At 31.4% G+C, this 14,260-nt stretch overlaps 1 protein-coding gene across 1 annotated transcript; it reads left to right on the forward strand.

Moving 5' to 3' along the window:
* The first annotated feature begins 12,360 nt into the window (after positions 1-12,360).
* Positions 12,361-13,881, forward strand: LOC114179636 (homeobox-leucine zipper protein HAT22). Its single transcript, XM_028066049.1, has 3 exons — positions 12,361-13,055; positions 13,159-13,238; positions 13,361-13,881. The coding sequence occupies exons 1-3, from the start codon at positions 12,543-12,545 to the stop codon at positions 13,644-13,646; spliced, it is 879 nt and encodes a 292-aa protein (XP_027921850.1). The 5' UTR covers positions 12,361-12,542; the 3' UTR covers positions 13,647-13,881.
* The last annotated feature ends 379 nt before the right edge of the window (positions 13,882-14,260 follow it).

Here is a 14,260-nt window from a genome sequence, read left to right on the forward strand (position 1 = left end):
AAGTTTAATAAAAAGAAAAACAAAATTACCAAATTGTCCTTAATGTTAAAAGTAATATAAAATTTTATTTAGATGAGTTAGATTTATTTTATAAAAAATATTTAAATGAATATATTGGAAAAAAATATTAATAAAAAATAACAAAAATACAATATATTTACATCCCTCAATACATTCTTTTTCTCTTACTTTCAAATGCAACTGAGCACACTTGTCACTCCAAATACGTTAAAAATGTGCAACAAAATGATTAGTGTTTGGACAAAAACTAAGAGGAGAGTGAATTAGATTCTTAATAAAAATTGTGCTTTTAAATTTTTTTCTCAAAGTTCAATTAAAAATATTTCCTTTATTTTTAAGAAACACAATAAAATAAAGAGAGTAGGGAAGAGAAAATTGCATAACTGGTTCAGATCAAAAGACCGAACATCCAGTTGTTAATCTCTTAAAAACAAGATTAACTCAAACACTAAAATAAATCACAAATACAATCACAGATAAGAAAGTAAAGGAATTAAGAAACATCTCTCTTGAATCACACAAGAGATGAAGACATCTCCTTTGAAATCTACAAGGGGTGAAAACACCTTCCTTGAATCACACAAGGAATTAACATCTCCTTTGAAACACACAAAGGATGATTGACTTCTCCTAGCAACAACAGCAACACTCAATCACTCAAGATCCCACTTGATTAAAGTTATCGCTCTACCCACACTAGGTTTTTAAAAGTCTTCCCACAGAGAGTTCTCAGATACTCAGACTTCTCTAATTTTTGTGTTTTTCAAATGAAAGCCTAACACTTTATTTATAGAAGCCTATTTAGAAATTAGGTTAAGAATATGAAAAGTTAAGTCACAACTGTCACAAATAATCGATTATCATACACAACAACTTTTTTGAATACATTTTTCTCGCTGTGATAATCTATTATCAGCCAGAATTATCCATTATCAGTAGGTGATAATCAATTATTAGCAGTGATAATCGATTATCATAAAGGCTTCTCTTAAAAATCATTTTTAACTGAGATAATTGATTATCACATCACTAAGAATAATCAATTATTCTAGTGAGTTTTGTAAATAAATAAATTTCTCTTGATGTTTTACTACTTGGTTTTTGCCTTTTTGACTCTTGACATATTAACTTAACTATTTTAAATAACATACACATATTACAAGACCTAAACAACTAAACTTTTAAGTCTTCAATATATCTCTTGAATCGAAATATTTTTTTAATTTTTAACATTTTTTTCATACATCATCATTAAGTATTTTTACTTCTTCATAAATCATTATTATCATCAAAGAAACATATCTTCTTCCTTTTGTTAACAAAATCATCTCTTCCTAATTTCTCTTTAACAATAAATCTTCACACCAATAAAGTAAATAACTATTAAAAAATTACTTTATACTTATATTATTTATTAGAATGGATGTAGCAAGTCACATCCCACCGACTATAAACAAAAACAACATGATATCGTAAGAGTTATAATCAAGAATTTATATAAAATGTATTCTTTTATGTTATAAAGGACTGGAATATACAATGTCGGTTTCTAAAATTCAGGTGATATTATATGTCCAGTTCCAACGTACGAACTGATAATTGATATTGAAACTTTTCTGATTTGTACCTCCAATTATATTTATATATATATATATATATATATATATATATATATATTATTTAATTGTTTTCTAAAGATTTTTTTCATTACTTTTTTAGTATTATTTATAACTAATTGAACTTGATGTGAGTTCGTTTTTACAGGATGAATAAACACTTGTTTTTTTTTTTGCATTTTAATTGTCACTAAGAAAATCATTTTGATGCAAAAATCACTTATTTTGTGAATTAATCTCATTTACACATTTAATGATTTTGATTTCTATTTTACTATAATTTCAATTGAACTGTTCTCTATTTTACTTTAACTTTAATTAGAATTTCATACATAACACAATTTGTATTTGTATTTTTTATTTTTTTGGAACAATAGAAATAGATACAGAGTAATAATGGACGAAGTATAATGTAAAGGTAGTTTTGTAATAAATAAATTATCAATGAAAATAAATCACAAAGAACGGTATCCCAAATTACAACCATCAATATTGGATTAGTTGTTGTTTTTTTTTTTTGCATTTCTTGTAATGTATGTATTTTTTTACAATTGGTTAATATTGTAAAATACAAAATAAATCTATTTACACTAGTGCAAGGAAGGGATTTGACCACGGTTATTTTGACCTTTTGGCTTCGGTTTTTACCCGAGACATATACTAACGAGGTAAAAAAGATCTGTTTATGCCTCGGTTGAGGCATATGCGAGGGTTACTGCCTCGGTTCTGGAGGGAACCGAGACCTAATGGGTATCACGAATTTAAAAAAAAAAAAAAATCTGACCCACCCTCCCTCTCTGAAGTTAGGGTTTCCTCTCACCGACTCTGGCACCGCACACCACGTCTGCAATCTCAGCACCATTCTCGTCGCTTCAATTCAAGACGCCAAGGACCGCATCGGACAGATCGAGTATGTCTTCTGCTCCCAGTTCTATCCTCAACTTAAATCCGAAGCGGCATCGAAACGGCGTCGCACCGACCAGCTCCAACGCGAGGTCGACGAGAACATGGCACCACACAAGAACCTTATGGAGTTGGTGCAGTCCAAGGTGTCCGCTCTAAGAAACGCCGAAGAGAAACGAAACATTGCGTTTTCGAAATTGGAGGACTGCGAGAGGGAGAAGGTGAAGTTGCTCGCAAGAATCAAGGAGTTGGACGAGAAACTGAGGAGGAAGACGCGAGAAGTTGAAGAGGAAGGGGCACGAAAAACTTGTTTCTGCAACGAGACTTGCGTTCGAAAATGGAAGAGAGAAAAAATGCTGCTGCTAACGCGAAGAAGACGAACAATGGCACGATTTCTTTTTAACCCTAAGAAGACTTATTGCCTCGGTTGATTTTAAACCGAGGCATATTCCACTTGAAAAACAATCAAATATGTCTCGGTTATAAGAGATCTGAGGCATAAACATCTATCTGCCTCAGTTACAGGAGACCCGAGACATAAAAGTCTGCCACCTATTTAAAAATATCAAAGCAACAGAAAAAATAAAATTTGGGGGAGGGGGGGGGGGTGGGTCATGCCTCGGTTCTATGTACAACCGAGACATAAAAGTTCGAAAAAATTACAAAAATGCTACCGCCTCTTCATATACCTCATTTACGCATGAATCGTGCATATTGGACGCTATAAAAAGTTTATTCTACACTAGTGTTATATTTTTTATTTTGTTCGAATAGTTACAAAATTTTGAATTTTAAATATAAATAAGTTACGTACCAAATCTTTGTGTAAGTGTCCTAAAAACTTTACCGTTAGCAATGTTGGCCGGTAAAAATTAAGTACTAATGGATTTATATATTTTAATTAAATAAAATAATCTATTTAAACTACTAACTTGTAATTGGTGAAATAAAGTTTCAATTTTTTTAGACTTTTTAATAAATAAGCTAATTGAATTGACTTATTAAATAACTAATTAGTCCGACCAAATAACTCATTTTAACCGTGTATCCCATGTTTGGAATAATTTATTTTTCCGATGCTCTCAACACTAACCTAGTAAGTGTAAAAGGTGTTTTTTGAAGTAAAAAATGATACATGTTCGGTAATTGTAGAATTAGGTGGCAATAATGTGATGGGTTGGGTATGGGGTTGCGAAGGTCTGCTCCTGAATGATGAAAGATTTATCTTGTTCCAAATATATCCACCATTCGGCCATGGTGATCCACTCGTGTTGGACCAACGTACACATGGAGCTAGCAAACCCCTTCCCATTGATCAATAGAGTTAATGCATTGTATTTATTATTAATTATTTTTAAAAAATGGGGTAGCATAGGGAGGGTAGGCATGTGACTAGGTCCTATGATATGATATTCACACTCATCCACGAACCATGCTATCTCCTCCACTGACAACAATCCATTTGTGCCCCAAGAGGATCTGTCTCCTATTATAACCTTCCTTCCCCTTCCCCTGGGACCCTCTTGCCTTAACTTTCTGCCACAACATAACAGCCAAACCCTTCCATCATTAACCACTCAATCTCTTTTTCGGCTATTGCTTACTTACCACCCTCTTTACCTTCATATTAACACATTTGGTTTATTTTGTAATTACGTATGCGTGGGACCTGATAGGGTTTTGACAGTCACGTTAGTGGGGGTGACATGGCTGTGTGTGCTTTCACTGCTACTACCACTTTTAAACGCAAGCATGTTGAGAGAGGAAGTGTTAGAAAAGAGAGTTCAAGTGGGACAAGCTAAAAGCTTTTGCTTTTTTGGTTCATAGTCGGTGCAAGTGTTGGATGGATGCTCCCTCATTCCTTCACGCCTTCAGATATCAAACACACTAAATTCTACTTATGTCTAATATTCTGACTAGGCTTTGCCTGTCCTTTCCCCACCAATCATTCTCTTCTCTCACCTTCAACGTTTCTGCTTCATCACCCCATCATCTGCATAACACTCATTTTTTTCTTTCCACCTTTTTCCCCAAACCTAATATTCTATTTCCACTTTCAACATCTTACTCGCCCTTATAATTATCTTCTTACTATCTTCCCCTCTCTCTGCAACTATACAAATCCCATCCACACTTTCATCCGCTTCCCTAGCTAACCATCATAAAATATTTACATTTTTTACTTTTTTATTAAATTCAAATAGAATAAACATGAATTAAAGTTGTTTTCATTCATTTTCTAGCTGGTGTGAAATCTTATATTCACTCAGATTAATTGATCTTTTCGATCAAATAGATAAAATATTTTCCCTCCTCTTTTTAATTAGTTTGGAATGGTAAGTAATACAATTTACGAGTGGAGCTTTATGGATGTAAAGATAAGTTTTGTGGCACCTGGAAATGAAAACTGATTCACCTCAAGCTCCTTATAGTTTTATATGCCTATTTGTTTTGCTTCATTTCTTCGTCTCTTTCTTGTTCTTCAACTTTATCCTGTTAAATGTATGATGTTTGATCCCACTTATGAATCAACTTGATATTTTAAGTGTACGATTAAGAAACAAGAGATGACAAAACATCCACCACCATTTCAATCATTTCACTGTGTTAATCTTATATACTACTTCTAGTTTTCATCATCCGGTTCGGTGCTTTAAACTTTTACTCTTAACCATAATTTTATTGCTTTACTTTTGCATTCATAGATTTTTTATGTGATTAGTTTTTTATTTTTAGAAGTGGTCGAATTGCATTTTTTAAATATTTATTATTTGGAAAGGATAACAATTAGGTATAATTAATATAAAATTTGATTAATTAGTTTAATGAAAAAAGTTTTTCGAAATTGATTTTGTCTTGGCGCAGAGTCGCAATTAATGGTACTTTTTTTGTGTTTTCTTGAGGGATATGATTGAGCGTGGCAAGAAGAGTAATGTTGTGTGACAGCTGAGTGGAGTGGACCCGGAAGTAGTATAGACGGTGAGTAAGCCACGGTTTCGTTGAATACGACATCTGATGCAAACACTGACCATAATAATGTCTTTAAAACTGATTACTAATAATAACTATTACACTATATCTTGGGCATCATAATGTCTCCCATGATTATAGTAATTTTAGAAACAACCATTTATAATTTCACGCTTTTTCTGTAATTCCATTTATAATACATAAACCGTATTAATTTATAAAAATATTCTCTTTCAATTTCTTATTTCTATATTTTTGAAAAGTACTTTAGTTTAAATACTTTATGGATGTCCTGCATACGATTATGATTGAAATTTAATTTACGTAAATGTTGTATTTATATTGACGACTTTAGCTTAATGTTGTATTTATGATAGAAATACACTACTATATGTTGTATTATGTTTAAACTATGGGGTATGGATACCGGTACCCGTCCGGTTAATAAGTGAGTAAAAAAATTATCCATAATTATTTTTTGTTAATATCTATTTATACTATCTATTTTCTATTTATTATAAGTTTTACCTGCAAATATTTGTTTGTAAGTACTTTCTTTTTACATCCCTTCTCATAGCTTTTTGAACATCAAATCTATTTTTGTATGTAAAAAAAGTTAATTACACCATACTCACAAAAACCTCCCTCATTCAACATGATTGTTACACAAGTGTTGGGTGGAAATTATTAAATTTTGGGATTGCAATGTGTTAATGTTTTAAATTAATTACTACCACATATTCTTTTTTTTTTTTCACTCACTCTATATTCTAAACTAATATTTTTTTTATCAGAATGTTTTTTTTTTTCAAAACTAATTTTTACTACAATGCTCCTACAAGTAATCAAGAAGAAAAAAATCGATGCAATACTATTAAGGCAAAGCTAGGTACCATTTTTTTTAATTAAAACAACTATTTGTTTTGACTTCTGACTTTGAAATTTTATTAAAAAAGTTCAACATAACATGAAATGAAGCATTGTTTGAGGTATCTAAATAGATATATAATGACACAAGGAATATAATGAAATAATAGAGGGCGAGAGAAATATTCTTTAGATATTTTATGATGAGAATGAAAAGAAATTTTTATTCTATTTTCTCGTAAGTGGATATAGTCAAAGGAATTACAATTTTACTCTATATCCAAAAACTAAGAAATCTTAAAAAAATATTTTAACAACAACATATTTTTAATTTAAATTGAATTGCATGATCATAAAATGATATTGATTGAATGGTAAAAAGATTTGTTCAAGTAACACACTAGAAACCGCAACCAAAAAATATGGAAACGGATGAGTTCATATTTTTCCCAAGAAAAATCGTGAGAAGAATAATAAGTAATCTCACAAAATATCTAAATGAATCAAAAGAATTAATGCATAAGAAGTTAAAACAGAACACAGATTTTAACATAAACTCTCCTCGATGAGAGAATAAAAACCACAAAACCTAATCTAGAAAATTATTTGACGTGGAAATAATAAGTACAAAATAACAAGGTCGACACAAACCACCCTTACTAATCACAGAGAAAAACTTAAAATAATCGAAACTAATAATAACTAATAAATACGAAAACAGGAGCAGTAATCCCAAAAAGATGAAGAAACAAAAACCTAACCTTTTGAGATAAAGATTTTAAAATTTCACTAAAAATAAAAACACAAACGATCACCCTCCCCACTAAGAAAAACATACCTTCAATATTCTTAAATATAAAAAAAAAATCATCTTTACTTTATTTAATAATATTTCATAAATATTCAATTATAATTATGTTTGATTTCTTTTATTACATCGTTATAATGATTTTTTATTTTACAGAAAAAAAACATTTTAGAAAGAATAAAAAGAAAATAATAATAATAATAATAAATATATTTAACCATTTTTTTAATATGTATGGACTATATATTTCTATTAGAGAATGACGTAAAACTATTAATAAATATTAAATACGATTAACTTAAAACTTGTAGTGTTAAATTATGGTCAAGAGAAATGATGATTTTTTTTTTTTGTTTTATTCTTCGTAGTCATTAATTTTATTTATAGTCACGTTAGCAACTGGATTTATAACTATTATATTAAAGTTAAGTTTCATAGTCCTAATTTTTTATTTTATATTATTATTTAAATTCTATTTTATGATTATTTAATCATATATATTGGTATTAGAATTTGTTATATTATTTAATAAATATATTTTAAATTACGTATTTATTTTAATTTATTTGTAATAAAATATTTTCATATTTATGAATATATATATATATATATATATATATATTATAATTTATTTATTCATATTTAAATCATAATATACATAATCAATTATTAATTTAAATAAGTAAAAAAAGAAAAAGTAAATCAAAATGAAACCTATCACTATAATTTATAATTTAAAAACAACGGAAGATATGTATTTTTTTAATATCAACTCAAACGTTGTTAACACTGAAAATTAAAATAAAAAGGTTATAAATGGAGAAAGAGAATAGGAAGAGACAAATATGAGAAAAATCTTATCTCAAACTCAAATCATAAGTTGTAATGTAAGCCCCATAATAATCTTACTTTATTTTTTTCTCACGGAATCAAATGCCATCAACACCAAATCATTGGTGGGACCCATATGTCTGTTCCGCACATACATCTTCTCATCTCCCCACGTGTCTACGCTTCCCACCTATCCCATTCTTTTCTCACTTTAAAATACACACATTTAATATTGTTTTCTTTTATACTTTCGCTATTTCTTTTACACATAAACACAATCTTAGATTTCACTCTCACAAACACATACATACATAAATATTATATATATAAAAAAACTGGAAAAATTGTTTATAAAAAGAAAGTTGAGAAATTATAACAAAAGATTAATTTAGTTTTTTTTTTAATTCTGTGAATAACTGGTCCTCTATGTGATTTCTTTCAGTTATGTTAAATAAAAATTGTATTTTAACATGACTTTTTTTAAACATTTTTTTATTATAAAAAAACTTCAAATATTTAAAATAATTTATATACATATTTAAAATTATACATTAGAACATAAATCCAACAAAAGCAAATTATAGCTATATGAAATAACGTTTTACAATATATTTTCTTGAAATCATATATCTAAGAGAAAATGACCAATTCATATCATTTAAAAAAAATAATGATTTTAATAATTGAAAGAAAAAAAAAAAACAAAATCTACGGTATGTGTAAAATTTGGTATGTAAGCAAAACAAAATTATTTAGTGAAGATGACATGAGAACCACCGCCATTGATTTGTTGGGTTTCATGTCACTCTGTTGTGGGGATGTGACGTGGAATCAGATTGTTGGCTGATTTGATTAAATCCAAGACTTTGATCATCACTATATTTCACATTAATGAATATTATTATGATTATAGCCAATCACCCCATAAAGTGAAATTTAGGAGAACAAATACCCCAATAATACCATTCCTAATCCTCATCAAATCATGTTCAATTCCAGGCTTTCGGCCTTAAAATTTAAATTCATTCACTGTGTCAACGTCAAATTCCATTCACTTTGGGTGCCTTGATTGGACTCACAAAACAAAACAAAACAACGGTTGATTGTCTGCTTTTCTTTTTCGTATTCACCCACTCCCTGACAAAACACCTACATAATGCCCTTCTAATAAATCGACTTTATTTATTTATTTATTTATTATCCACTAAATTAAACATTCGTAAAGGGGATAACAACTATAATCTTTTATGATTATCTCTACACCTTAGAGATTTTTGTTTGGGGATTTTTTTCATTCTCCTACTGTGAAAAATACTTACTCAAGACCGGGATATAATTTTTTTTCTTAATTTTTTTTATGTAGCAAGAAAAAAAATATGCATTGTTAAATTTTTGGGAAACAAATATTAAAGAGTTGGTAATCCTTGCGTCATATATAGGTAGCCACGTCGTAATAAAGAAGTTCACCTAAAAAAAATGAATTAAGTAGGCATGCGGATGATAGAAATTTGTTGCAGGCAACAAAAAGGGAAACGATAATTATTATTAATATGATATAAAGGTAGTATTTCTGTTTTCTTTTTGACCTTATGATCCATGATGAGATTGAAATAATTTTGAGGTATAAATAATGAACGATGCATCCATATAAAGTTAGACAAAAGAAGCGTGCTTGGTGTCCCTTCGTCTACACACTGCTTAGTTAATACATTCTTATTCTTTTTTATGTAAGCTGACTCGGGTTATTTGTCGGCATGGTTCGATATAATAATAATGTTTAAATTCATTTCAATCAGAATCTTTTCTCTTTTCGTACTTCCATTTCATTCATAGTCTGGATTATCTACAAATTCTATAAAACAAAAAAACAAAATTTCATTAGTTTATGGTTGTTCCTCTTACCTAAAATATTCATTCCGTTTCCACGGCAAAATATTTTTAATAGTTATACCAACATTAATGTCAGATTACATTTGAGTTGGCCCTATTTACTATCATTCCAACCCAAAGATTCGGTATAATAATTTAATTTAAATGCGAACTCGACCTAATCCAAATAGTAAATCCGACTCTGTAAGATAATATATACACTTTAACCTTATGCATAGTTAAATAATAAAATGAATCAGGTATAAACTTAAGTTAAGTTATATATATTATAATGTCATAAAAATGCTTTTTATTTAATAAATAAGTTTCTTTACTAATATATAATCATTGCAAAATAATTTGTATTTCTTTTAAATCTCACAACTAAACTGAGTCAGAAGGATTCAAAACATAATCTTAAAAAATATGCATTAGATCTATTTTAAATGATATCTAGTACAATCAATACGCAACAGCAAATTGGATCATGTTTACTTATCATTTTAGTCTACTACAGTGTGAAATAAAAAATTAAATTATGGGCTAAATAAGTATAACAAATATTAAATTTTTTATTTGTATCTATTTATAGACATCAAGAAGTCCAATCAATGTTTCTAAATCTTTAAGACAACGAATTAAGGTCTTTATTTTTTTTCCCTAATTGTATAAGGCAGATTTTATTTTTTATTCGAATTGTGAAATTTGTAAGTATAAAACTTATTTAGAGATAGTTATTCCATCCTTATATAGTTTAGAATAAAAACTATTTTAGAAATCGATCATTCTATCTATAATTATGTTCTATTGTCATATATAATTTAATAGCTTGTCATTAACTCAATTACTGAAAATATATAACAGTTGGTCCGGTCTAAATTTTATACAATGAAATAGTAATACAACAACTAATACAAAGTATTGGATACTTTTATAAACTAATCACTAAATCAATTTATAATTCTGCTTAATAGGTTTATATTTAGGTTTATAAGCTAATCACTTAATAGGTTTTAATTTAGGTTTAAATATATTCAATTTAATTGCTCAACCGAAAGCATTATGATGATAAGTAAAATAATTAATAAGCCGTTCTTCATAATAAGACTACCCACTTGCAAATTCTCCATTTACTTTATCAACGCGATCCAACCAAATTGAAATGCATTTGAATTTTTCATTTACTTCATCACCATATTTGAGTGAGCTGTGATCATTACCCAGATACACCTTTAATGTGGCAAAAGAAAAATTCCAACCAAATTCCTCTCAGTTCTAATTCAACTTGAACGACTCAGAGATATTTTTCCTTGTAACTATAATAAGGTCATGTAGTGAGTAGAAGTTGCAACTAGGGTGGTGAATTAATTAGCACGTAGGGTGGTAAGACATTGATTTGAAGAAATGCGGTGGCTGAGGGGGCGTGCATGAATGCATAGCGATGAGAAATTTAAGATTAGATGAATAAATAAATTAATTAGATAATTAGTAAGCATTAAATGGGATGTGGGGTTAACGGCGTTACATATTTGGTAGCTAGGGCTGTGAATATATTATAGGTTGATCATGAATTATGAGTGAGGCAATTGGTGCAACGCATCGCCGACAATGCATTATTGGAAGTGCTTGTAGTACTAATAGAGAGAAGTAGGTCCGGAACACTCCACATCAACTTTCTAGTTAAGCAAAGATCCGGATTCTTGTTGATGAATCATATTCTGGCGCCATTATAACTCTTTGAAACTCCATTTCTGTCTTCTACCTACTTTTCTTTTGTTTTCGAAATTAACAAATCCCCCACATCCCTTTCTACTCTCCACATTCATAATAACCATCATCCCTCACATTCCTCCTTCATTAACAACTACTACTACTACTATGCTAGATTGGTAATAAGCAAGGTGCATGCATGTATGACATGCTGCTTAACCCCGGCATGGAGTGGGAGACACTTCATGCCGGTCTGTTACAATTATGGAAAACACAAATCCATCTCCATCTTTTTCCAAATTACATACATGTAATGTAACGAATAATAATAAAACATATGAAGGGAGTGGTGGGACAGGAGTAAAGTGGGAGTAAAGGGGGCCAATAATTGGGACAATGTAAAGTGAAGCTGCTACATACTACGGTGTGGGAAGGGAATTAAAGTGTGGCAATAATTATGTATTGTAATATAGGTACGTGTGTGGGTGGCGAAGGGAAGCGAATCACCCACCCTCTTGATGTGTGTTTGCATTGGCATTGGCATGTGAAGATGTTAGGGTTGTATAGCAATATAGGATCCCAGAGAGAAAGATTATCCAACTTTGTCTGTTATCATAATGGAGGTAACAGTAGTGGGGCACATAATGGTCAACCTATGCAACAGATATAGAGCTCATAATTTCCAACACCCATATTCCTTTCCCTACTCATTCCGCCCTTTGATTAATAATAATCATAGCCACCCACCCACCCACCCTTTGCCCCCACAAAAAGTCACATTCATTCTCTTTCCCCTCCCTCTCTTCTCTCTTCTCTCTTCTCTCTTCTCACCCTTCTCCTACCTCCCATCACACTTTATAAACCACACCATCATCTAATCATCATCTAAACTAAACCACTCTCTATTCCCTTCCTCTCTTCCTCCTTCCTCCTTCCATCACCTTATTATGATGGGTCTTCATCAGGATCCCACCGATCAAGGCCTTCAGCTTATTCTCGGATTAGCTTTGACCACATCCACCCCAGACAACACCGTCACTCCGTCACCACCATCCATTTCCAACACCCTTCATCATCTCACCACCACTCACAGGCCAAACCCCTATTCCTCTAAATCCACTTTCATCTCCACAACTAACTCCCAGGCTGAGCCTTCACTCACGTTGGCTCTCTCCCGCCACACTTACCCGGACCAGCTGCTCAAACTCTCCTCTGAGGACCCTCTTGAACAGACTTCACCTCACAGTGCTATCTCCTCCTTCTCCGGTGGAAGTGGAAGGGTCAAGAGGGAGAGGGATCTCAGCTGTGAAGAGGCCGATGCAACAGAGACAGAGAGGGTTTCTTCAAGAGCCAGCGACGAAGAAGAAGACGGCACCACCGCCAGGAAGAAACTCAGGCTTACCAAAGAACAGTCCGCTTTGCTTGAAGAAAGCTTCAAACAACACAGCACCCTCAATCCTGTAATCATAATCTCCCTCTTAATATTATTTTCCTCCATGCATCAATACATATCATGACTTTCAATATCATCACTCATATTGTCGTCTTCAATTGGGGTTACAGAAACAGAAACAAGCTTTGGCCAAGCAGTTAGGTCTTCGGCCTCGACAAGTCGAAGTGTGGTTCCAGAACCGGAGAGCCAGGTAAATATCTTTGATTCATTAAAACCTTATATATGTTATGCATCTTCGTATTATTGAAACGGGTCATATGTTATATCAATGTTTGAACTTGTTAATTAATATCTTTTGCTTTTGTGTTCCAGAACAAAGCTGAAGCAGACAGAGGTGGACTGCGAGTTCCTAAAAAAGTGTTGTGAAACATTAACAGACGAGAACAGAAGGTTGCAGAAGGAGCTGCAGGAGCTGAAGGCACTGAAACTGGCTCAGCCCCTTTACATGCCTATGTCTGCGGCAACCCTCACCATGTGTCCCTCATGTGAGAGGCTAGGTGGCGGCGTCGGCGGCGGCGCTTCCACTAAGTCACCCTTCTCCATGGCTCCTAAACCTCACTTCTTCAACCCCTTCGCCAATCCTTCTGCAGCATGTTGATTGATTCTTATTATGAATTAGGTTTTTAGTTTTATTTTTGTCGTTAAAAAAGAACAAAAAAAAAAAAGAACAACGAAAGAAGAGTTTCCCGGCAACCTTTGTATTTTTTTGGTTGGGGGATAGAATACGTATGATGGGTTACTGCATCAGGTAGTGAAAAGGTTAAGGGTGTAATTAACTAATACTGTAGAAATTTGTAACTGCTGATCAAAATTACTTTTTACTTTTGATCCTTTGTTGTATGTTTATAAATGGTTATAGAAGAAGACATCCATATGTATGAAGGAATGAATCACTATTATTTTATTGTTCATTACATGTGTGATGTTGGTGCGCGTGTGTGTACCTATGAAAACATTTTTTATTGTAAGTCCAAATCCGAATTATATGTCTTTGACTAAAACGCTACTAAAATATAATGCCCCGAAGAAAAAGAAATGAGTCATATCATGCAATGTTTGTGAATTAGTAAAAATGAGTAACTCGGACGCGGTTAATTGATCTAGTCACGTCTACGGAAAATGATATCACTAAACGTTATTTTAGCTGGATTTAATAAAAAGATTGATGATTATTTTTGAAATATAGTGCATGTATGTTGACTCTTATAATGA

Source organism: Vigna unguiculata, chromosome 3, assembly GCF_004118075.2.
Source record: "Vigna unguiculata cultivar IT97K-499-35 chromosome 3, ASM411807v1, whole genome shotgun sequence".
NCBI classification, from domain to species: domain Eukaryota; kingdom Viridiplantae; phylum Streptophyta; class Magnoliopsida; order Fabales; family Fabaceae; genus Vigna; species Vigna unguiculata.